General features: G+C 38.3%; 1 protein-coding gene and 1 pseudogene across 8 annotated transcripts in view; both read right to left on the bottom strand.

Moving 5' to 3' along the window:
* CHD9 (chromodomain helicase DNA binding protein 9) overlaps positions 1–26,565 on the bottom strand; it is a 226,048-nt gene that overhangs the window by 57,571 nt on the left and 141,912 nt on the right. For all 8 annotated transcript variants that reach the window (XM_023514745.1, XM_012806860.2, XM_012806861.2 and 5 more), the window contains 7 exons: positions 25,837–26,047; positions 22,919–23,114; positions 15,952–16,119; positions 14,755–14,934; positions 7,493–7,603; positions 2,838–3,034; positions 2,214–2,413 (listed from right to left, as the gene is read on the bottom strand). In XM_023514745.1, the coding sequence (XP_023370513.1) occupies positions 2,214–2,413; positions 2,838–3,034; positions 7,493–7,603; positions 14,755–14,934; positions 15,952–16,119; positions 22,919–23,114; positions 25,837–26,047 (1,263 nt within the window). The remainder of the gene's footprint in view (positions 1–2,213; positions 2,414–2,837; positions 3,035–7,492; positions 7,604–14,754; positions 14,935–15,951; positions 16,120–22,918; positions 23,115–25,836; positions 26,048–26,565) is intronic.
* Positions 20,253–21,715, bottom strand: LOC105887247 (annotated as a pseudogene).

The following is a 26,565-nucleotide window of genomic DNA, read 5'->3' as shown; positions in this document are numbered from 1 at the left end:
TTTTTTTTTTTTGGAGACAGAGTCTTAAGCTGTTGCCCTCAGTAGAGTGCTGTAGGCGTCAAAGCTCATAGCAGCCTCCAACTCTTGGGCACAAGTGATCCTCTTGCTTCACTTTTCTATTTTTAATAGAGATGGGGGTCGGGTCTCGCTTTTTGCACAGGCTGATCTTGAACTCATGAGCTTAAGCAACCCACCCGCCTCAGCCTCCTAGAATGCTAGAATTATGAGTTAGCCACTGCGCCCTATACAGAGGTCTTTAAAATCTTTAAAATATTAATGGTAATAATACTAACCTAATTGCAAGTCAAGATGATGATTTTACACATATTAGCACAATTTTCCTCAAATATCTAACAATTCCGTATCTTAGAGGATTTGTTCTGATTTCTTTTATGTTCCCAAAAAGAGTTATATGCATTTTTTCAGATGTAAAAACCAAAAGATCAAATCTGTCTCTCTGTTTTACTTTTGCTTCCTTAGTGACTAACAAATATGTTTTAGTCTCTTGCTTTTCAAAATTGATTTTACTAACAATATGGGGATTAGGTTAACCATTGAGGGTTCCTGTCCAAGATAGCTGAATTCATTTTCTTTCTTTTGAGATTTTTGTCATGAAATATTTAAAAAATATGGCAGCGCCTGTAGTTCAGTGGGTAGGGCACCGGCCACATACATGGAGGCTGGTGGGTTCAAACCCAGCCTGGGCCAGCTAAACAACAATGACAACTGCAACCAAAAAAAAAAAAAAAAAAAAAAAAGCTGGGCGTTGTGCTGGGTGCCTATAGTCCCAGTGATGCTACGGCACTCTACTGAGGGCAACATAGTGAGACTGTCTCAAAAAAAAAAGAGAGAGAAATATTTAAGAAATATAAGAAAGTATTGCTACTCTTCATGTTCTCTATCTCAGTAATGTATTTACTTCACAGTAATCACTACAGTCTGTAATTAATTAACCAACCAATCTACATTCTTCCTGTGTCTATTTGTCTCTAAGGCTTAGGAGCTCGGGGAACCTCTCTTGCTTCTTCTTACTTTGTCAGTCCCTATACAGAAACACAGAGCAGGCATTTTAAGATGCTTTTTGATTAAACAGAACAAAACTGTAACAAACCTGAGGACTCTATAATTTCTTTTTATACAGAAAATTCTATTTTTTATGCATGGAAGAGTTATTTGGCTGCTCATGCCTGTAATCTGAGCACTTTGAGAGGCCATGGTGGCAGGATTGTTTGAAGCCAGGAGTTTGAGACCAGCTTGAGCAACATAGTGACAACACTGTCTCTCTCCCTCAAAAAAGAAAAAAAAATTAGGTAGGTGCAGTGGCATATGCCTATAGTCTCAGCTCATTAGGAGGCTGAGGCAGGAGGATCACTTGACCTTAGGAGTATGAAGTTACTGTGAGCTATGATTGTACCTCCACGCTCCTGTCTGGGCAATATGGTGAGACCCTGTTTTTACATAGAAAACAATGTTCTGCTAGCAAGGCTACAGAGAAAAAAGGACTTGCATATCTACCTCTGATAGGATCATAAATTAGTATAGCCACTTTAAATAGCCAATTCAAGTATGAAGATGCAAAATGTGCATCAATATTTTCAATATTTTTCAAATGTTAATATGCATACTAATTCCTGAGGATCTCTTAAAATACAGATTCCAGTGTTTGAGGCCTAAAATTCTGCATCTCTAAGAAGCACCCAGGACATGGTGATGTTGTTGATCCACAGATCACATTTTAGGCATTAAAGATGTATATGAAGTACACCTAATAATTCTATGTTTTGATATCTACGTTAGTGAAAAACATATTCATATGCACAAAGAGGGAAGAATGCACATGAATCTTCACTGACACTTGTTTTCTTAATTGTCTAAAACTGGAAATAACCTTGATACCCATAATTAAAGCAGATGCCAAATAAAGTATGGAATATCCAATCCATACTATGGAATAGTTAGCAGAACTTTAAAAAATCTATTGAAAACACAGACAGACAGGCCTCCAACACAAGTTGTTAGGTCAACAACTTGCAAATTGATACATATTGACAATATATATAAAACCTACCAAACTGATAACTCTGGCATTTTCTGAAGCTAGAACTTGAATTGGGGGCTAAAGGCTAAGGTTCTTTAATATTTTATATGGAGAAAACATTAAGTATTACTGATATAACTAAAAAATAAATTTAAAAACAAAAGACTGTTCTTACCTAAATGGTTCTGGAGCTCTCGGGTCTGCCCGTCCTCAGTTGGAGTAATGAGATCCCATATGAAACCTTTAATTTTCTCATCCCCTCGGTAGTGAACAAGGCAATATGCTAAGAGGGCTCGGCAAATTATTTCTACATCATGCTCATTTAGCTGCCTTTTAAAACGGCCATGAGATAGAATCTCTCTCCATCGGCCCCACCTGGTTAAAAATGGTAAATTTAAATTTAGTCAAGTTCTAGAGAAAAATATAACTCACAGATAAAAAACAGAAAAAAATTTTTGTTATTGATAGGATTTGCTAATGAAGTCCTCCCTCGTGTGTAAAATGCAGGGGCATGGTATAGTAATTTCTAGCATATTTTATTCAGTAAGATAGTAAAGTTATCCAACTAGTTCTCCTTTGAGAATAAGGAGTTTGATTTTAGTGATATATTTAGAATTTAAACACTTACAGCTATCTCATTATTCTGCAATTTAATATATGTTAAATATAGAAAGTCAGATCACTTTAAAGATATATTTTACAGATTCTAACAAGATAAAAAAATCAATACTTGAAAACAGTATATTCATTCTATAATTTTATATCCCTGACCACCTAAACATCAAAAATAATATTTTACCCATAAACCAGCAGGTTTTTCTCGACCCTGAAGCACTCAGTTCTCCCGTAGCCACTGGAACGGTCGCAGGGCCTCCGGAGTTTGGGCTTTTCTTCTCCTTCACTTTCAGCTTCAGATAATTCAGCCAATTCATCTTTTGTGGCACTAAAGGGTCTTGTTTGCTTCCTTATTCTTGGAGTGTCAATAACCAAGCTGTTCTGTAAAATTTAACAGCTATTACTTAAGGGTTCCTTTATGATTTTGCTTATAGCAATGTTCTACATTTTCACCTTTCAAATTGTACAAACAGTTGGCAGGGCACAGTGGCTCACACCTGTAATACTAGCACTCTGGGAAGGGTGAGAGATGGGTGGATCCCTTGAGCTCATGAGTTCAAGACCAGCCTGAACAAATGAGAGACCCCGTCTCTACTAAAAACAGAAAAACAAACTGAGGCAAGAGGATTTCCTCAGCCCAAGAGTTTGAGGTTGCTGTGAGCTATGCTGCCTTGGCACTCTATCCAGGAACCAAGTCTCACTAAAAATAGAAAAAACTAGCTAGGCATCTTGGCAGGATCCTATTATCCCATTATTTATTAACATAAATAATGTTAAAGGAAATAACTCTGTCTCAAAGAACAAAAACAAAAAAGCCCCCCAAGACCCCCAAATTGTATAAACAATAATTACTGAAAGCCAGAAAAAAGAAATTCCTAATAATTTCGCCAACCTATCACATCAACTTAAGATTTCCTACATTCATTTAAAATTCTTACTACCCCACGTGTATAATTTTATGACATTATAGTCATAGGATAAGAAGAATTTGGTGTTTTTTATTATGCTATAATAATCATAAAATATATTTCAAGCTGAATTTATGCCTCAAAATTGTCTTTACCTAAATGATAATTTAGACTATTTTCAATTATTAAAATAAATAATGTTAAAGGAAATCTCTGTGATGTAAGTTTAACCTAAAGATAAATCCAAAAGAAGGGAAATATCTAGAAATGAAAATATTGGTCAAAGGTTATGAATATTTTACAGTGCTTTCCAAAAGAGTTATGCTAATAAAAAGCAAGGCAATAAATCTATTAACCTTACTATGTTCAAATCAGTTTAATTCATTCAAATCAACCTGATACACTTTTTAACCTTTATTGAGAAACTTCTCTAAGGCATTATGTTTATAAACTTTGGATATAAAGATGAGTAAGATAGTTTTGGCACATAAAGAATCCATAGTCTTGGGTGCTAGACAAATGTGTAAACAAATAAATGCCATGCAGAATGAAATATTTTATGATAAACAAAGGACGTCAGAAAAAACTTCACACAACAGTGATACCAGAAAGAATCTTGAAGAATCACAAGTAGTTCGCAGGCAACCAGGGAAGACACAGCATTTGAAATAGAGGAGAGGACGAGGGGGCTGATCCGGCATCAAACATTCAGGAAATGCTTAGAGCAAAGAGGATTAACAGTAGAAGAGAAAGCAGGGACCAGACCATGACGGGCCTGGCTGACCATAACAAATACATACTGCATTGTGCTTAAAGGGGTACATGATGTTCATATCTTGTTATTAAGTTTCTTCACTGTGAAGTTACTAGTTTTCCTTTTGTAATTAATAAATATTTTGGGAATACATAAATATTCTGCTTCTCCTTAAACTTTCACTCACTAATCTTAGAATTCAGTGGTAGGTATTGTCTGTCACAATTCTAACTGTGGTGGATTAATGGCAATTTCTATTTCCCTCTTCTGTTCTACATTTATTAACTGGAACTGTTCTGTAAGGAAGAGTTGTCCTTTTTGTCCCTTCACAGTTTAAGAAATGATCTTTCTTCTTGAGTAAAGTTTCAAATGCCTTTTGTCCATAATCTTTTGAAATTTTGATAAATTTCTGATCAAGTTATATTATTAACTTTTACAAAATAAAAAAATTAACTTTATTTTTATTTATTTATTCCGTGACAGAGTCTCACTCTGTTGTGCAGGCTAGAGTACTGTGGCATCATAGCTCACAGCAACCTCAAACTCTTGGGCTCAAGCCATCCTCTTGCTTCAGCCTCCTGAGTAGCTGGGATAATAGGCGCCTTCCAGGGATGCCTAGTTTTTTCTATTTTTAGTGAGACGGGGTCTCACTCTTGCTCAGGCTGGTCTCAGGGTTTCACTCTTGCTTACATTGTTCTCAAACTCCAGAGCTCATGTGATCTACCTGTTTCAGTTTCCCAGTGTGTGAGCCCCCACAGCATTTTTTTTTATTATAGTTAAAATTTAGAAACTAAATTTTCTATAGGAGAGCAATAGTACATTTATATTGTATAATACAGTACTTTGAAAATAATCATTGACATCCTTAGGTACTATATCCTAAGTGCCAACATAGAGCTCTGAGACAAACAGTTGCAGAACATGACTTACAATGTGATCTCTGTGATTTTTCAACAGTACATACTGGTAACTACATTCTGGTGGCTAAGACAGCAGTACACAAGTAATATGCATAAGGTAATTTTAGAGTGAAGAAAATAAAACAGTAAGATGGTAGAGAATGCTGGACAGGTAGAAATAGCACGAGGTGAAATGAACAGAGGAGGTCCCTTTGAACTTGAATGATGAGAAAGAGCCAAGACAGTGTAAGGATGTGAGTAAAAGTTTTTGAGACAGAGGGAATGGCAATGAGCCATTGATGTAAATAAGCTTAGTCTATTCCCAAACCAGAAAGAAATATGGCAGAATACAGAGTGGGTGAAAATGAAAATGAAAGTGCACTCACTCACACAGCAGGCATTACTAGCAGCAAATATGTGTTCAGGTTAATGTTTTGGCCGGATGCAGTGGCTTACACTTGTAATCACACTAGCACTCCAGAGCACGAGACAAGGTGGATCACTTGAGCTGAAAAATCTGAGACGAGCCTGATCCCGTCTCACTAAAAATAGGAAAAACTAGGTAGGCATCCTAGCAGGCGCCTATTATCCCAGCTACTCAGGAGGCTGAAGCAAGAGCATGGCTTGAGCCCAAGAGTTTGAGGTTGCTGTGAGCTATGAGGCCACGGTACTCTAGCTGGAGTCCCAGCTATTCAGGAGGCTGAGGAAGGAGGGTTGCTTGAGCCCAGGAATCTGAGGTTGCTGTGAGCTGTGATGATGCCAGGGCACTCTACCCAGGGACGGTGAGACTCTGTCTCAAAAACAAACAAAATGCTGCAAGGAGCATCACTGTGCTACATTATCACTGTGAGTGTATGCACACTAGTGCAGAACAGATTCTAAAGGGGCAGCCAATATTTTCTCAATGAAATTTCAAGATCATTTTGTCTAGTTATATGAAAAAATAGTTTAATACTTAGATTTAGATTGCATTATATTCATAAGTTAAAATTTTTATATCTGCAAACTAACTTGGTTAAAATGTTTAAAATATTTCCAATGACAAATTTCTCCTTTAAATTTCACTTTCCCAAAATCTCTTCAGGTGTATTCCTAGATGTTCTACTTTTTCTGCTATGAAGTAGATTTCCTCTTCCATTCATTTTTCTACCTCTGTCAGTACTGATATTTAGGAAGGATAAATGAAAATTCTTCCTCTATCCGGTTAATTCACTAACTTATGAATTTTCATGTTTTGCAGATACTTCTACTGTTTCAGATATATATATGTAAATAACTATCTTTTCCTTCCTTTTTCTTTTTTGAGATAGAGTCTCATTTAGTCCCCTTAAGTAGAGTGCCGTGGCATCATAGTTTACAGCAACCTCCAACTCTTGGGCTTCAGTGATCCTCTTGCCTTAGCCTCCCAAGTAGCTGGGACTATAGGCACTACCACAACGTCCAGCTATTTTTAGAGACGGGGTCTTGCTTTTGCTCAGGCTGGTTAGGAACTCCTGAGTTCAAGCAATCCACCCACCTTGGCCTCCCAGAGTGCTAGGATTACAGGTGTGAGCCACTGCGCCTCGCCTATAATTATCTTTTCAAAATAATTTGTTTCACACACAATTACACATTTCTAACATACATTAAACAATTCCAGATAGCAGCAGAGTTATTCCGAATTGTAAAGCCTTAATGTTTAATATAAAATTCCTTAAACAACTAGCTGTCATTTTGATAATAGGTAAGGCTCATAAGCATTGATTCCTATACTATTCTTAGAAAGAAGTCTTAGTAAACAGATGTCTTAGAAAGTAAAACTGCTCGTATTATCAGTTCTACAAATTCTATTATAGTTTTTTGGCCCTTAATTTCTTAGCTATGAAGAAAGTCATAATGGAAACAGTTTTAAAATGCTGTTTTCTTGATTGCCTTTTTTGCTTCATTTATATTTTACTAGATCATTAATGGGTTCTGACACCAAAAAAAAAAAAAAACCAATTAAAAGGCAAAATAAACGTAACATAGGACTTGAAGAGATTAAAAGAATTTTTAAAAACATCATAATTTTAAGAATGTCAATTAATCTCAAAAGCTAAACCTACTCTGTATTAGAACCCATCTTGACAGGCAATATATGCATGAAGCTGAAGCAGTGTCTGTCTCAGTTCATTCTACTGCCCTACCTCCACTTACGGACGTAGACATTTCTTTCAGTAACTGCATAGTTAAATATTACAATAATTTTGCCAAAGTATCCCAAAATAAAAAAAATTTTTGAGAGGGAAAGAATACTTACTCTGCCACTAATGGCATCTATATCTATTTCTGCCTTTTTAGCCCATTTTTGCCAGAAGTTGGGGTCATCTAAAGAAATATCTGTCCGGTTTCCAGATGCCACAAAACTCGCCTGAAATACATAATGGCAGTTTTTCAAAATGTTTTGAAGCTTAGAGGAAAAATCTATCAAAGTATACTTAAAACATTACCTCCTCACATTTACTGTAGATAGAATTTGAATTCTGCATACACATATATTCAAAGGTTGTTTCAAATCCAGTGGTCTGAAACAGCACAGCAGCTGCTTAAGGCAAAGACTTAATGCCAACACAGGTTGGAGTTTAGGTACAGAGTTAAATCATTAATATTGGTTAACTCTCAAACATTTGGTAAGCAAGGATCACATTTTTTTCAGTGAGGAAGCTTTAGAGGATAGAGATACGCTTTGTAAAAACACTACATGAACATGAATGATAAAAAATTAGGTTAGAATAAGAATTTCAAAACCTGCTTGCATACACAGTTCATTTTATGGTTCACTCCTACTTTACCGTCATCACATATTCAGATACAAGTGTCTCCTAAAGAAAATGCAACATAGTACATGGGAAATAAAGAAAAATGAGTTGTTCTCTGTCTTTATTTTAAAAATTCTTTTCCCTGCAACAAAAATTTTCTATAATCATTGTAAAAAATTTTTAAAACACAAAGAAAAGAAAATGAAAGCAATTATTTTCTTAAATGTAGAAATTATAAAATCTTTCAGATAGAAGAAATTCTAGATATTATACTTCACCCCAATAACTTGTGGACAAATAAGCATTATTTATTAATATACCTGAAGTCACTAAAAATAGATACGCCACCTCAAAGAAGTATCATCAAATACTGTATAAAAATGAAAGCAGTAAGTGAATATACACAATGTATCAAGAAAGAAAAGGGGGCTCGGTGTCCACAGCTCAGTGGTAGGGTGCGGGCCACATACACCAAGGCTGGCAGGTTTGAGCCTGGCTCGGGCCTGATAAACAACAATTACAACTGCAACCAAAAAATAGCTGGACATTGTGGCGGGCACTTATAGTCCCAGCTATATGGGATGCTGAGGCAAGAGAATCGCTTGTGCCTACTATGAGCTGTGACGCCATAGCACTCTATTGAGGGCAACATAGTGAGACTCTGTCTCAAAAAAAAAAAAAAAAAAAAAAGAAAGGAAGAAAGAAAGAAAGAAAAGGGCTTAAAAAATGCATGTCATTGTTACAAAAGCAAATGGAAGAACAGGGTCACATAAAATGACTTCCAAAGAAGAACTTAACTAGTAAGTGGCTTTAAGATAATGCCTAATTGCCTGGAATATAACCAAAAGATTAAAAACTTCATTAAAAAACTGTCTTGGGGCTCGGTGCCTGTGGCTCAAGTGGCTAAGGTGCCAGCCACATACAACTAAGGTGGCGGGTTCGAATGTAGCCCGGACCCGCCAAACAACAATGACAGCTGCAACCAAAAAATAGCCAGGCATTGTGGTGGGCGCCTGTGGTCCCAGCTACTTGGGAGGTGGAGGCAGGAGACTCGCTTGAGCCCAGGAGTTGGAGGTTGCTGTGAGCTGTGAAGCTACGGCACTCTACCCAGGGAGATAGCTTGAGGCTCTGTCTTAAAAAAAAAAAAAAAAAAAAAAAAACTGTCTTGGAGGTCAGGAGCAGTGGCTCATGCCTGTAATCCTAGCACTCTGGGAAGCCGAGGTGGGTGGATTGCCCTGAGCTCACAGGTTGGAGACCAGCCTGAGCAAGAGTGAGACCCCCATCTCTAAAAATAGCCGAGTGTTGGGGCAGGCGCCTCTAGTCCCAGCTACTTGAGAAGCTGGCAAGAGAATCACTTGAGCCCAAGAGTTGGAGATGTGAGCTATGACTACAATGCCCTCTACTAAGGGCAACAAAGTGAGACTCCATCTCAAAAAACAAACAAAAAACTACCTTGGTAAAATTTAAAAATGCAGAAAATCCCACATTAGGCCAGGAGGAGTGTCTAATGCCCATAATCCTAACACTCTGGGAGGCTGAGACCAGTGGACTGCCTGAGCTCACAGGTTCAAGACAAGCCTGAGCCAGAGCAAGACCTTGTCTCTTAAAAAAAAAAAAAACAAAAACAGCTAGGCGTTGTGGGGGGTGCCTATAGTCCCAGCTACTTGGGAGGCCTAGGCAAGAGAATAGCATGAGCCCAAGGCATTTTACTGAGGGTGATAAAGTGAGACTCTGTTTCAAAAGAAAAAGAAAAAAAGAAAACCCCACATTAAAAAGGTAATAAAATTATTAAAAGCAAACAAGCCATTTATGACATTCAAGATAACTGGCAGTTTAAGCACTAGATAATTAATATCAAGGAATTACATTTAATTTTGTAAATGTGATAATAGTATTATGTTTAAAAAGTCTATCTTTAATGATACATATGGAAACATGTATAAAGATGATGATATGACATCTGGAATTTGATTTAAAACAATATGAAAATTAAGTGGTAGGTGATGAGACAAGTTTCATGAATAATTGTTGAGTTTTATGAGTACACAAAATTTCATTAAAATATTCTGTCTCTATCTGCACTTTAAAACTTTATAAAATGTCTACCAAGTGAGTAGGAACAAAATTAAAATATTAAGTGCCATTTTCTGAACTTCAGATTCTGTTCATGTCATTGCTTATCAAGTAATAAGTACATCTGTTCATACCATCTAGCTTCTTTTAAGGGTCAGCTTTCAAGATGCTTGTATAAAGCATGAGTTGACAGGGCATGGTGGTTCATGCCTATAATCCCAGTATTTTGGGAGGCTGAGGTGGGAGGACTGCTTGAAGCTGGGAGTTTGAGACCAGTTAGTGCAATAAAGTAAGACCAACCATCCTTTACAAAAAATTTTAAAAAAGGCCACAAGTGGAAGTGCATGCCTGTTATTCTAGCTACTTGCGAGGCTGAGGCAAGAGGATAGCTTCAGTCCAGGAGTTCAAGGCTACAGTAAGCTACGATGATGCCACTGCATTCCAGCCTGGTGACTGAGTAAGACCCTGTCTCAAAAAACCCAAAGCACACAAGGAAAAAAAAAAAAAAACTCAACCAACCAACTCCTCCCGAAAATAAAAATACCCCCCCAAAGAAAAAAACCACAAAACTTTAAAATGTGCATTTTGCTGGCATATTTATGAAATAAGAAGTGACAGAATAAAAGCATTAAAATGAATTTAAATTCCATTTTTTGTCTTGTTCTTCTAAACTATAGCTTAGATAATTATGAAACTACTAAAAAATTTTTAGTAATTTTTTATTTTTTGAAATGATGAGTGTGGTAGGCTGAATAACGGCCCCCAAAGATATCTGGTCCTAATCCCTGGAAGCTTGTGAGTGTTGCCTTACACAGCAAAAGGGACTCTGCAGATACTTATTCAGTCACGAATCTTGACATGGGGAGATAAGCTCGCATTCTCCAAGTGAGCCCTAAATGTAATGACAAGTGTCCTCACAAGAGAGAGGCAGAGGGAGCTCTGACTCCAGAAAGGAAAAGGATATGACACGACAGAAGCAGAGACTGAAGGACTGTGGCCACAAGCCAAGGAATGCAGGCAGTCTGAGGAACTGGAGGAGATAAGAAACAGATTCTCCCCGGGAGCCTCCAGAACGAGCCAGCCCTGCTGGCACTTTGCTTTTAGCTCTGTAAGACTCATGTTGGACTTCTGACATGTAGAACTATAAAGAGAATAAATTTGTATTGTTTTAAGCCACTAAATTTGTGATAACTGTTACAGTGGCAACAGGAAATAATGAGACACTTCTTAATGATAAACCAAATATTATACAATAACTCACATCCAACTTAAAAGAATAAAGGCTAACTAGTTTGATAAAATGGAAGCATAGCCATCATCACTGTATAAAAGTACAACTGATAACAATTCATCAAATGGTATAAGGCACAGATATTTACCTACGCTCAAGTTAAATTATAATTCCTTAACTATGAGAGGACTTCATTTTATTAATTCAGAAATGAATTTCTCATAACTGAGACATAAGAGACTATATAAACTTATTGATTTTTTCAGGAGCAATGAAAAAGTTCACTTAGTCAAGTTCATAGATTTTTAGTCTGTACTACAGTTACACTGATAAGTGCTTCTGGAGATTTAACCAATCTAGTGAGTATTTGCTTTATATGAATTGGAGAACATTTAACATAAAAACCCATCAAATATGAAAACTCATTAAAAAGAAAAGATTTTAAAGTATGTTACTTCTTGGTTGTTTATCTAAAAAAAAAATTCTAGGGTACAGTGTATAATTATTCTGCTACCAGATAACTGTTCATGATTTAAATGATTTGCCATGAAGAAACTAAACTTCATAATTAAATAGCTTTTATTACATTCCTTATGAGAAAAGTAAGAAGTTTATTTTTCAAGCTAAAAACTTTTTCAATTTCTAAATAATTCAAGCTACTACTGGTAACTGACATATAACCTATTTTCAAGATGACTTTCCTGAGTCTCAAGGATGCTACAATGGATTATGCCTACAGAATGAAATGCCTGATGCAGAAGACATCAGCAAGCTCAGGTTCACCAACCACTTCCAAACATTAAATTCTACCGTCCTAGCTACCCCCCAATTATTTTCCTTAAAATGCATTTCTTCAACCATCAAATCCCTATATTACGTGCAGGGGAAGACTTTTTCCTGTGACAGAACTTAAGTACCACAGACACACCCTTACAAATAAGCAATCATGCTCAGATGGTTTTGTTTGTAAACTGAGCAATTCAATTTTTTGTTACATACAAAATCTTAAAAATTTCAGGCTAGAAACAATTCTATTTTAAAAACCCACTTGACTACCTCTATAAAAATATCTTGAAACAAAGTTAGGGTGATGTAACCACTTATATATAAATGCAGTTACCAACAATGAGTTCTTTTTGATGAATATGAACTAAGTCTAAATACTATCCGTATATGTATCTCCTTAGTAATACTACACAGTATTTTATCCTGCAAGGAAATGCAGATTGGAATTATTTTATACAAATTACTAATGCGTATAGATGGCAGTTTTGGGAAATTACAAGAAAAAAATGTAACATGCTAGCACCTTTACAGCTCTGGTGCATAGTCTATTATGTCAATGTCCACCATTCAGTGGCTTCTCATACAACTATGGGAATGGACAAATCATTAGGGAAATGAACAAATTATAAAACAACCACAGCAAACTCTCTGGACTCTTCTCAGCTATTGTGGTATCTTTTCAGTCAGTTCTCTTTTCAAATGTAACAGATATTTCCTGGTGTGAGGGTCTAAAATAGATATTTAAATGCTTAAGCATTTCTTGTTCTCACAGCATAGCTGATGATGATTAGTGTATACTTGAGTCCTTGACATAAAATAATACTTACACAGCACTTTATAGTGAAGTAGGAAAGGCCAAGCATCACAATTATGAGCTCTTCTTTAAGGACAAGATTTTCATAGAGGCTAATTGTCCAAGGTCACTCAATTTACGAGTCAGAATTCAAACTTTGGTATTCTGAATTTCCATGGTTATTATCATTAACATTTTAAATAAGGAACCACAGAATCACCATGGTTACCAATGCTTTGTGCTTTTTAGGAGAATATCTCTATTTAGCCTAATCAACAAAGATTATAACCGTGACTAATACCTTCTGAAATTATTAAGTAGATTTCAGATAATTTCAAACATGAGGAAAAAATACCTGCACATAGAGTACAGAACCAAGAAATCAAAAGTAAACAAAAGTTGGGTCTAGCACTCTGGGAGGCTGAGGCAGGAAGGCTATTTGAGTTCAGGCGTTCAAGATCAGCCTGAACAAGAGCAGGACCCCATCTCTACTAAATAGAGAAAAACCAGCTAGGCACTGTGGCAAGTGCCCGAAGTCCCAGTTACTTGGGAGGCTGAAGTAGTACGAGCATTTGAACCCACGAGTTTGAGGTTGCTGTGAGCTAGGCTGACACCACTGCATTCTAGCCTGGGTGACAGAGACTCTGTCTCCAAAGAAAAAAGTAAACAAGATTTCCCAGGAAAGAAACCACAGCCAGGGTGCAGGCTACTCCATCATGTCTAGTTTTAGTTTTCAACCTTATATTTTACTTCTGCAGTATTGTTTTTGCTTCCAAAATACTATTTTCTTCTGATTTATTCTCTCTTACTTCCAAATGTACATCTGTGTGCCAGGTAAACCTCCCAAACATCTCCACCTGGACACCCTGTAAATGTCCCAAATACAATAGCTCCTAACTCTTGTTTTCCTCACATGAACCTCCTTTTCTTCCATTTTCCATTTTAATGCATCATGGCTCTCCTGGCTACTCAAGCCTGAAATCTTCAAGTAACTTGATTCTGCCTTCCACCAATTTCTAACTGGTCATCAGCTGCTACTGAATTCAAGTGACTCTCCACTGCCCTAGTTCACCCATCATTCTTTCCTACACAGGCCTCTTAAATGATCTCCCTGCCTCCAGACTTTCCTCTTTCTAAGCTGTTCTCCGTACTGCTGCTAGAGTTAACCTTCTAAAATAGCCTGCATTATGTTCAATTTTTGCTTAAAGGGCTTTAAAAGCTTCTTTTTTTTTTTTGAGACAGAGCCTCAAGCTATCCCCCTGGGTAGAGTGCTGTGGCTTCACAGCTCACAGCAACCTCCAACTCCTGGGCTCAAGCGAGTCTCCTGCTCCACCTCCCAAGTAGCTGGGACCACAGGCGCCCGCCACAGCGCCCTTCGGTTGCAGCCGTCGTTGTTTGGCGGGTCCTGGATTCGAACCCGCCACCTTAGGTGTACGTGGCTGGCGCCTTAGCCACTTCAGCCACAGGCGCCAAGCCTAAAAACTTCTTTCTTAACTGCCCCAGGATCAAATTCAAACTCTTCAAAATAGCACTAAGCTCTTCACAGTTTGGATCCAACTTCTCTAACTCCTTCAGTTCTGTCTCCACCTAATTCATCCTCTTTATCCACATATGCCTACACTATATTCCTAAAATGCTCCCTGAGGTTGAGCAACATGTGATTCACTTAGGTGGTTCTTTCTCTTTTTAACATAATAAAATTGATAATTCTTTCAAGACTTAGCTTTAAATGTTATTTTCTCTACAAAGGTGTTTCTTATGCTCTGCTTTTCATTTTATATAGAATTTCCTACTTTATGATATTCAGTAAATTAAACATTAAGAGACTGTTAAATTTTTTTGCAGTGAAGATGTGACATCAAGACAGTATTCACTGTTACCTTAGCAAATGTTGACCCACGTCCTTCTGATTCAATTGTGATAGTTTTTGTACGACGCAGCAAAATCTGATCAATGTCCTCTTCACAGAATTTAGAGCCTTCGTCTTCTTCCTCCATAATGGCACCATAAGCACCTCTTCGAAGCAAGTCTTCTATTTCCTTTTTGGAAAGCTGCTGAATCTAAAGAAAAAAAAAATTTGGTAACATTAGCTTTTTTTTAAAGTTCACAAGAGAAAGTATACTAAAAAGAAAGCATACCTACCGAATATCAAAGAACCTAAGAGGCCACATTTACATTGCATTTGGGTTTGGGATGACATAGGATAGAATTCAATGAAATGATTAACTGAAATTACTGACTCTTCTTTGCCACCTTTAAAATAAGAATTACCCATTTCCATAAAAAGGCTTTGGTTTAAAACAAAGTCTAAGGCACATGGAATCTACCAAGGCTGTCAGTGCTAGGATTCTATTATTGATACAAGCTCACAATATGAAATAAGAATCTTGAGGGAAAAATATTTAAAAAATCATCATTTATAACAAGACAAAGCCAGTATTGTAACTGTTTGACATTAAATAAAATTTGAAGAAATGTTTATATGAATAATACAGAAAATTTACAAATTCTTTTTTCTTTTTTTGAGATAGAGTCTCCCTATGTCACCCTTGGTAGAGTTCCGTGTCATCACAGCTCACAGCATCCTCAAACTCTTGGGCTTAAGAGATTCTCTTGCCTCAGCCTCCTGAGTAGCTGGGACTACAGGGGCCTGCCACAACTTCCAGCTATTTTTGTCATTGCTGTTGTTGTAGTTGTCAATGTTGTTTGGCAGGTCCAGGCTGGGTTCAAACCTGCCAGCCCCTGAGTATGTGGCAGGCGCCCTAGCTGCTGAGATACAGGCGCTGAGGCATTCACAAATTCTATTTTGCTATGTCATGATACAAATATTTTATAAGGAAAGCAAAGAATTTCTATCTTAAAAACACACTGTTGGAATTCAAAAGGTATGAAGCTATACAGACCAAACAGGATTCAAAAATATTAACATGGCTTTATTCTGTTAATTTCTCCTCACATAAAAACAATGTATTTTGTGTTCAGTATGACCAAAATTAAATGATACACTACCAGAGGTAAAATTAACTGGAAATAAAAACAACAGGAGAAGCCCAAGTGAAAAAAGAAAATGTACATACACCACCAACGGTACTATCTCTTCCACTCATGCTCTGTAACACAGCCTTATCTAGGCCCAGTTTCAGACTGGCTCGGTCAAACATCTCCCTCTCATATGAGTTACGCGTCACTAGTCGGTAGACTTTAACTGCTTTGTTCTGACCAATTCTGTGGCAACGAGCTTGGGCCTGTATAAAATGAAAAGTTATAGATTTAATTATTTTTCCAAAAGGCATGTAATAGTAAACCATATACGTGGAATAAAAACATACGTAAAATTTTTTAGACATGGTTGATAATTAGACACAATCTTTTTCTAGAAATTAAGGCAGAACATATCAGATTGAGAAATAGTCACACTATCAGCAGTAAGTTAAAATTAAATGTAAATCTATGATCATTATATTTTAATGGAGATGCAAACAATATAATTTTAGAGAAGAAGACAAAATCTGTGAACAGATCTTTTAGTTGATGGCAATTCCAGCTTTAAAGTCCTACCCTAAATTTCTAAATTTGTTTTACTGCATTATCAACAATCTTTTCAATATATTCTTCTTAATCTGGGTAATTTTTAGGGGGAGGAAAAAACCCTAAGGTGAATAACTCCAGGGATCTAATTTTTTTTGGTGGGGTAGGGTGGACAGAATTTCATTTTGTCACCCTCAATAGACTACACTGGCGTTATAGCTCACAGCAACCTCAAATTCTTGGGTTCTAGCGATCCTCTTGCCTCAGCCTCCTGAGTAACTGGGCTTGTAGACACCCACTACAAATCCCAGCTCTTTCTAGGGAAGGGGTCTTGCTCTTGCTCAGGCTGGTCTTGAACTCCAGAACTCAGGCGATCCACCTGCCATGGCCTCGCAGATTGCTAGGATTGCAGGCATCAGTCAGTATACTCAGTCTGGGAGATCTAAACTTTGCTTAAAAGGAAGACAAACTAATTGTTTAATATGTATGTACACATGTTTGAAGTGGAGAAATTAAAGATGTATAAGAGCTTCACATTTTATTTTGAGTTCCTACTAAACTTAATGATACATCTTGACTCCAAATGTTACAGAATTGCAGTCTTTCACCCCAATTATTAATCATATTCCCATTAACTTCAGGCAGATTAAATCATAAATTGTTGGCTTTAAAATTCATAGGTGGGATAGGTACTATGTTGTTTGTTTGTTTTGAGATAGCTTCTCGCGCTGTCTCTCAGGTCGGAGTGGAGTGGTGCCATTATAGCTCACTGGAGCCTTGAACTCCTGGGTTCAAGTGATGCCCCTGCCTCAGCCTTCCAAGTAGTTGGAAGTATATGGCATGCACTACCATGCCTTGCTAATTCTTTTTTTTAAGACACAGAGTCTTACTCTGTCGCCCTGGGTAGAGTGCCATGGCATCATAGTTCACAGCAATGTTAAACTCCTGGGCTCAAGTGATCTTCTTGCCTAGCCTCCCAAGTAGGTGGGTCTATAGGCACCTGCTACAGTGCCTGGCTAGTTTTTCTATTTCTAGTAGAGGTGGGGTCTCAATCCTGCTCAGGCTGGTCTCAAACTCCTAAAGCTCATGTGATCTTCCTGCCTCGGCTTCCCAGAGTGCTACGATTACAGGCATGAGACACCATGCCCAGCTTAATTATTTTATTTTACTATAGAGATGGTGGCTTGCTCTATTGCCCAAGATGGTCTCAAACTATCCCTCAAAGTGCTGGGATTACAGGTGTGAGATACTAGGCCCTACGCCCAGCATCCATTTGTTGACATCTTTATCCTACCAACATCAATTTTATCCTATTTACAATCAGGAATTATTCGTAAACAGGCAACTTTAGGTCTATGGAAAACATAACAGGTAAAATATTTACTGTCTGTAAAGACTAGATCTATCTTAGTAGTTAAGGAGGAGGAAAAATCAAGGGAGAAGGAGAAGCTGGAGGTGGGGGTTCAGCACAGGTTTTCCAATTCTCCCTCAGGTTCTATAATGTGAATTAAATCATTTTATTCTAAATTAACTTTTAGAAAATCACATGTGTGGTAGGCAGCTTTAAGGATACATATATATTCCAAAGGCATACAATTATGATTTTGGTTTAATCTAAGGATTGGATTTGGTTTAATCTATAGGATAGCAGGTGCCTATAGACCCACCTACTTGGGAGGCTAGGCAAGAGGATCACTTGAGCCCAGGAGTTTAACATTGCTGTGAACTATGATGCCATGGCACTCTACCCAGGGCGACAGAGTAAAACTCTGTGTCTATGGTTTGTGAACCAACACTGGCCTGCCAATGAGGAATGGCTTTTTTGCATTTTTCAAGGATTGTGAAAAACAAGCAAGAATATATGACCTCATGTAGCCCACAAAGCCTAAAATATTTACTAACTGGCCTTCTATGGAAAGAGCTGGTCCCTGGTTTTATCTCTTTTCGACAAACCTTTGACATTTTGAACTAACTTACATATAGTTACACAAATGAGTAATTTAAAATATGATATGTTTCAACCCAGGTATACTCTCCAGGCCATTTGTTACATTAATACTTGGTTTTCATATATATTTAAACTTATGACATGGCTTGTCTGAAAGTAGTGGGGCTATCTATCTGGGTCAGAGTTAGTTATAGATCAAACTCTCTGTTTTACAATTTTCCCCTCTATAACTACTGTACTTGACTATTCTTAAGAAAAAAAAGGAATAATATAAATTGTAGTACACTTAAGACTATCATGAATAGTCTTTTTTTTTTTTTTAAGACAGAACTTCAAGCTTTGCCCTGGGAAGAGTTCAGTGGCATCACAGTTCACAGCAACCTCCAACTCCTGGGCTCAAGCGAGTCTCCTGCCTCTACCTCCCAAGTAGCTGGGACCACAGGCACCCATCACAACGCCCGTCTATTTTTTGGTTGCAGCCATCATTGTTGTCTGGCAGGCCCAGGCTGGATTCGAACCCACCAGCTCAGGTGTATATGGCTTGCGCCTTAGCTGCTTGAGCCACAGGCGCTGAGCCACCTGCTATTTTTTGTTGGAGTTGTCATTGATATTTACCTGGCCCTGGCTGGTTCAAACCTGCCACCCTCGGTGCATATGGTCAGCGCTGTACCCACTGTGCTATAGGCGCCTATCATGAATAGTCTGATACTTCTCTTATACTTCATTCTCTTCTCATATCCTTCCCAGAAACTGATCTTCTACAAATTTTGACCCTCTTTGATGATGCTAATTAATATGCTTATGACTCTATAAAGTCCAAATATAGTCATAACATATATGCTGTTTTCTACAATATTTTATTCAAAGACATATTATGCTCTCTATAGTACTTACTTATAGAGATAATTATTAGAAGCTAAAATTATGATAAACAAGTTCTTATTTTTATTTTTTTAAAGACAACTTTTTATTGCTACCAGAAGCTTTTATCATCAGTATAATATCTGACTGTAATACCTTATTCAGACTGCAAAGGGAGCTTGGGATCCAGAAGTCAATTAAGAGAAATAAAGGTAGGCTGAGGAGGCAAGGGGAATAACTTTTACTGAGAAAATCCTAGCAGTTTAACATAAAACTAGGGTACTAAATTCAGTTTTTACAGGTTATACAGACTCAGATCATGCAGCTGCCCCAACATCTACACAGTTTCTCCTACTGATTATAAATGAGTGAAAACCGAGCAGTTACAAAAATTGAATTTTAGTGGTTACATATATGTTTCGTTGGTGAGCACCTGGATAATATTAACTTTATCACAAATTATTTCATACAAATGTCAAAAATGCATTCAAGAAATCCAGGAACATCCAATTACATGCCGCCTTTAAAGACTTCACTTTAAGACAGACAAAAATAAAAACAGTAATTGTTTTTAAACTGTGGAAACTGAAATGAGACAAACACAAAATCAATGAGGTAATATGAGACCTTTTTCTATTACCACCTCTGATTCATACTGGATAATTCCAAAGTACCCTTTTCAGATTAACTGGAACTTGAATCATGGATTACACATGGCTGTCACATTGCCCTAATCTGTTCATTAAATTGCCAAAAAATAATTTTGGGATCAGTGGAAGTCCATATAGATCAACATGCATAAAATTCATTAAGTACTCAATGGAGAAGCAAGTAAAAATAAGAGGAACATTAATCAGGACACTGGAGGCAACTTTGCTAGCTATGAATTTTGGAACTTTTAAAAAAACCATTAAATGTGAATTTTTAACATGGGGCATGCTACATGACATTCCAGCAGAAAAAAAGAGTGCAGCTGATAAAAACTTTATTTTTTAGAAAATTTTGCATCTTTTGGATTTTTTATATAATTTTTTTGGTCTTTAAGTGCTTAAATAATGTTGGATTATAATTATCTGGACAAGTAGATAAGGGGGTTTTTGTTTGTTTGTTTTCCAGTTCACTTCAAATCAGACTCATAAGGTATACACCCTTCCACAGCCCTTCCTGGTCTCCCTGTTCTCATCCCCGGTAGTCTACCTTTGTTTGCACTTGATGGTAACACTTCTGTCGTACTGTTGAAACTACATGACGAAACAGGCTGCAAAGGTGGACAAGGGGAAGCACGCCCCTCTTGTCTTGATAAATCAGTGCCACACACAGAACCCACATTTTCTGAAGCATTATCTTCATTATAGAGCCGTTTGACTCCATCCCAGCCGTCACCCATTTCCGTCTCCTCTACTTTGTGCTTAGCAGAGGTGTGCTTGCACACACTGGCAGCTGGGAGCTGATGGTAGAAGGCTGCTGTAACCTCTGACTGCCACTTCTGGCTTGCTGTTGTCCTTGGAGATATTTGGGCCTGGGACAGAGGAGGAATGTAATTTGAAGGCTCCTTTGTCACAGGTCACCAAGGTGTGCTTGAGAGGACAGTAGGCATAAATGGAATTTAGAGGCAAGGAAGACTGCAGAGTGGACAGGTGCTGTGCCACCAGCTCCTGACAAGGGATCAACTGAGAGCTATCCATTTATGCTTCTCCATTTCCAAACTAACCATGGCCAGAGCAAGCATGGATCCTTTAAATTACAGAAGTTGGTTGCAGGCCATAGTGAAGCACTTGCTTGGTGAGGGGTGAGGACTGCCAAATGTTGAGATGGGCTCAGTTTGGGCAAACTGAAAAGTAACTCAGGCCCAGTTGACACTTCAATGGCATGAAAAATGTGAAGAAAATCCAATGGTGTTGCTGTGTGAAGATCCCAAGTCCCTTCCTGTGTGAGGATCCCAGAATAATCCTCTTCATTCTCAGAATTTCAGATGAGGAACATCCCCAGAAACTGTCTCTTGCTAATACCTTCAGTACTGAAATTGTCTCATCTTCCTCAACAGTCTTGGCAGCTAAAAAAAACCAGCTGATTGCAACACAACTCAAGTATTTTGGATGAGCCTTTACAGTAGCTAAAAACCCTGTCCAAAAGACTGCTAGCCAAAGCAAATGTTCTGGGAAAGGCTGAACTGGGACTTGACTGGCCAACCACTGAATTACTTCATCTCTCTGGACGGAGGAACATTCTGATTTGTAGGCATTTTCGGCACGTTCACCTTCCACATCTGGGCTTCCCTAGTGATTGTCTTTTCCAAGAGGAAAGAATCTCTGCTTTTCCGAAGGTCCTGGAAACTTCACCATATCCTTTGGAGCTCCCTGCCCTCCAGCTTCCTGTAGCTACCCTTCATGTAGCTTCCTCTTCCTCTGCTCCTCCTCCTCTTGGGCAGAGCTGTAGGCTCACAGTGGGGACGTGGGGTCAACTGGGACCAGGGGAATGAGAAGAGGGGGAACTGGACAGTGGTCGCAGGTGCTGGGTCAGTGGGCAAATTAGCTCCACAGTGACCCCAGGCTTGAGGCTGTGCTCCAGCCTGGAGGGGCTGCCTCTTGCCAGAGGGTGGTGACCAGGTCTACCTTGCCCAGGGATGAGGGTAAAAGGCTTGAGGGGAAATAGTGAAAGGAAAAGGAGGGGGGAAGGGGAAAAAGACAGGAAGGGGGGAGGAATAAAAAAAAGCAAGACAGAGGTGCTGCCGCGTCCACTCACGCGGAAGGCTGGGGACAAGTACCTATCTTTAAGAAATAAAATTCTGAAATTTTTTTCTTTTCTTTCTTTCCTTTTTTTTTTTGAGACAGAGCCTCAAGCTGTCCCCCTGGGTAGAGGGTTGTGGCATCACAGCTCACAGTAACCTCTAACTCCTGGGCTCAATCAAGCGAGTCTCCTGTCTCCCCCTCCCAAGTAGCTGGGACCACAGGCGCCCACCACAACATTTGGCTATTTTTTGGTTGCAGCTGCCAGCGTTGTTTGGCGGGTCCGGGCTGGATTCGAACCCACCAGCTCAGGTGTATGTGGCTGGTGCCTTAGCCACTTGAGCCACAGGCACAGAGCCAAAATTCTGAAATTTTTATTGCAAATAAGTTCTTAGAGGTCAGATCGCTCTCAGATTTACATAATTCTTTAAATAATAAAAATACTGTACTGGCTCGGCGCCTATAGCTCAACCGGCTAAGGCGCCAGCCACGTACACCTAAGGTGGCGGGTTCGAATCCCCAGCCTGGACCCGCCAAACAACAATGACGGCTGCAACCAAAAAATAGCCGGGCGTTGTGGCGGGCGCCTGTGGTCCCAGCTACTTGGGAGGCAGAGGCAGGAGACTCGCTTGAGCCCAGGAGTTGGAGGTTGCTGTGAGCTGTGATGCCATGGCACTCTACCCAGGGGGACAGCTTGAGGCTCTGTCTCAAAAAAAAATAAATAAATAAATAAAATAAAAATAAAAAAAAATAAAAAAAATATTGTACTCAAGTACCCCTTCTTATAATAGTAAGACATATTAAAAAATATACTGTTACTACATTAAAATTAAAACAATTTCACCTGTTTGGCATAGATATTTCACAGGGAAACATACATGTTAGTTTGTTGAGATAAAAATAAAAGATACAGATTACCAAAAATAATTACATGAGCTTTTAGAAAAGTTACATTTCTTGGTAGCCACAGAATTTATTTACCTGAAGGTCATTTTGAGGATTCCAGTCAGAATCAAAAATTATACACGTATCAGCTGCAGTCAAGTTGATGCCTAATCCACCAGCTCGGGTACACAGAAGAAAAACAAATCGATCTGAATCAGGTTTACTAAATCGATCAATAGCAGCCTGCCGAAGATTGCCTCTGACTCTGCCATCAATTCGCTCATATAAATATCTATGAAAAGAAAGGGAATACATTTAGATAGGTGAATATAATAAAAATGAAAGTACATCTATCAAATGTAAAGTCTGTTTTCCCACAAAATTATGTTTACTATAAAAATTAAGAAGAAATATCACTCCAATTAGTCTCTATGACTTTATACTTTTTGGTGTTCATGCTACAGAAGAAACAGATTTTGTAAAGATACAAAATCTCTGCATTCCTGGGTATAAAGATAAAATAGCACTATAATTAGTATCATTTTTAAAAAGCTGGAATAACAAAAATGTCCATAAAAATCACCTTGCTGATCTTACAATGTTTTTTTTTAGGAAATAGAGATTTTCTGGCTGGGCGGTGTGGCTTGCCCCTGTAGTTTTAGCACTCTGGGAGGCCCGAGTGGGAGGATTTCTTGACGTCAAGAGTTTGAGACCAGCCTGAGTAAGAGTAAGACCCCATCTCTACTAAAAACAGAAAAATTAGCTGGGTATTGTGACAGACGCCGGTAGTCCCAGCTACTTGGGAGGTTGAGGCAGGAGGATCGCTTGAGCTTATTAGTTTGAAGTTGTTGTGAGCTAGACTAACACCACGGCATGACAAAAAAGTAGACATTTTTACTTAATTTTAAATAAAAAGGCTATGAATGTTTCAGTTTTTGTCCTTAACCTATATTACTCTCTGAATTGATAAACTTGTTTCTATATCATGCACCATTAAGGGCAAACTGAAAGGCTGTCAAATTCTTTACAGTCCTTATTATAAGGCCATTATACTTCATTTTTCCCTTTCCCACTTAAAATACACAAACCTCCCAAATTATAAGACACCAATAAAAATAAAATGTAGAAAAATTCAGAAGCTAGAATAGGAACCTAAGTGGCATACATATGACATCTGCCACACTTCCTCTGGTTTCAGACACTTCTTTCCACATAGGACTTACTAGTTTTTTGGGGTTTTTTTTTGTAGAGACAGAGTCTCACTTTATCACCCTTGGTAGAGTGCAGTGGCGTCACAGCTCACAGCAACCTCCAGCTCTTGGGCTTAGACGATTCTCCTGCCTCAGCCTCCAGAGTAGCTGGGACTACAGACGCTTGCCACAATGCCCAGCCATTTTTTGTTGCCGTTTGGCCCAGGGCCGAGTTTGAACTTGCCACCCTTGGCACATGGGGCCGGCGCCCTGCCCACTGAACCAGAGGCGCCACCCACGACTTACTAGTTTTACCAGTAGCTCTGCTGTATCTCTAGCACCTGCACAATGGACAGATGCCTTCTAATGTTACTCATGACAATAAAGAAACCTGGGGTTTCCATGAAATTGATTGTAATAGAAATTGGCAGGTACAGTTTTATTTTTGTAGAAACTTCATTGTGTAAGGAGATCAAGAAAATGTAAGAATAGATAATTTTAGAAATACTGCAATTCAACGTTCCTACCACATATATAGTGTAAAATTGAGAATAATACCTTTTGAAATAAGGCTAAAGGATTAGAATACTAACAGTAAAAAAGGAACTAGACACAAAACAAATAAAAGTGCACTAAATAGTTGCTGATACTATAAACCAATATACACATCTCCTTATCTCAAAGGATCAACAATTTATCAAATTATAACCTAGAACTGAAATTTCTAATTTCCTTTTATATTAACTGGTTGATATTAGATTGAATCCTAATGCTCTGATAAAATATCCTATGATAAATATTCTGTTTGCCATAGCCTAAAAACTTATTAGGCAAAATATGTTATTTTTTATAGACAAGGTCTCACTGTCACCCAGGCTGGATCAGTGTCATAATCATAACTCGGCATAACCTGAACTCTTGGGCTCGAGGAATCCTCCTGCCTTAGCCTCCCAACTATCTAGGACTGCAGGCCGAAGCCACATATGTGGCTAACTTCTGTGTTCTTTGTTAAGACAGGGCTTCACTACTTTGCCCAGGCTGGTCTGAAAATTCCCAGCCTCAAGCAATCCTCTGGCCTTCCCATCAATACTGGGATTAGATGCAGGAGCCACCACACCTGGCCTCATTAGACAATAGTTCAGACTATCTTATTGTCATGTACCAATAAAACAAAAATCCCACATTAAACAAACTGGAAAAGATTAAAAGATGAACAAATTTTATATAGTGCATAAGAATAAAAGTACAACTTAAAGTTATAATTATAGCAATGAAATAGATCCAATAGGATCTTGCATCATTTTTTTCCAATTTTGGAGATGGCTGTCTTAAATAGAAGTCCATGTAAGCAGCATTACTGTGAGGTTTACAAATCAAGTAAAACATATGCTACTGAATTCCTAGGTCAAAAAATACCTATGAATTTAGGTGTTGTTTTTGCAGACAGAGTCTCACTATGTCACCCTGGGTAGAGTGCCGTGGCATCACAGCTCACAGCAACCTTTAACCCTTGGGCTTATGAGATTCTCTTGCCTCAGTCTCCCAAGTAGCAGGGACTACAGGTGCCCACCACAATGCCTGGCTATAATCTAGGTTTTCTCAGTCTCAGCAGGCCCATCTACTATTGAAAACAAAGGCAGGTAAGGAAAACTCACAACACATAATAATCCCAGGCAAGTTTACCTACAGATTTGAATACATTCTTATCTAGCTAAAGAGAAAGATATGAGTAAAGTTGGGTTACAATACAGTGCTGCACAAATGTTAATCATATATATTTAATATAATTCATAGTACATGTCAATGGATTATACTATGCCTCACCTTTTATGTATGAGATAGTCCTCCAGGATGTCAAGGCAGCGTACCATTTGAGAGAAGATGAGCACTTTATGACCTCCTGCTTTCATTTTGGGAAGCAATTTATCAATAAGGACTAGTTTACCAGCAGACTGTATCATTGCTTGAAGATGAAAATCAGAAGCAGCTGGATTATACGTATCTCTAAATTCTCCTAGTATTTTCTCCTCAGCACCTATCAAAGAAATGTGAAAAATCAGCAGCAATGCACGAATGCAGGCAACTCCCAACTGCTTTTTTGTTAATCAGAATTATTGCTCTTCTGTGCTTCTGTAACATAAGTTTCTGATGGCATGTATATTGCGTTTATTAGAATTATTTATGTTTTTGGCTAAATCTCCACCAAAACTAGACTGTAATTCCATTGATGCCACAATGTCTTAAGCATATTTTTATTTCCCACTTAGTATAAGTCCTTGTATAAATTTATGTTTGCTCAATGTTTAGTGAATACTATTAGGGGAAGCATTAATGAAACTGTGGTCTTAAGTTGGGTGAGTTATATTTTTAAAATAAATATCTGGCTCGGCGCCTGTGGCTCAAGTGGCTATGGCGTCAGCCACATACACCTAAGGTGGCAGGTTCAAATCCAGCCCGGGCCTGCAAAACAACTATGATGGCTGCAACCAAAAAATAGCCTGGCATTGTGGCAGGCGCCTGTGGTCCCAGCTACTTGGGAGGCAGAGGCAGGAG

Source organism: Otolemur garnettii, unplaced genomic scaffold (genome assembly GCF_000181295.1).
Source record: "Otolemur garnettii isolate 467f Iridium unplaced genomic scaffold, OtoGar3 scaffold00058, whole genome shotgun sequence".
NCBI classification, from domain to species: domain Eukaryota; kingdom Metazoa; phylum Chordata; class Mammalia; order Primates; family Galagidae; genus Otolemur; species Otolemur garnettii.
The sequence above is the reverse complement of the archived record's forward strand: the minus strand, read 5'-3'. Positions and strand labels throughout refer to the sequence as shown.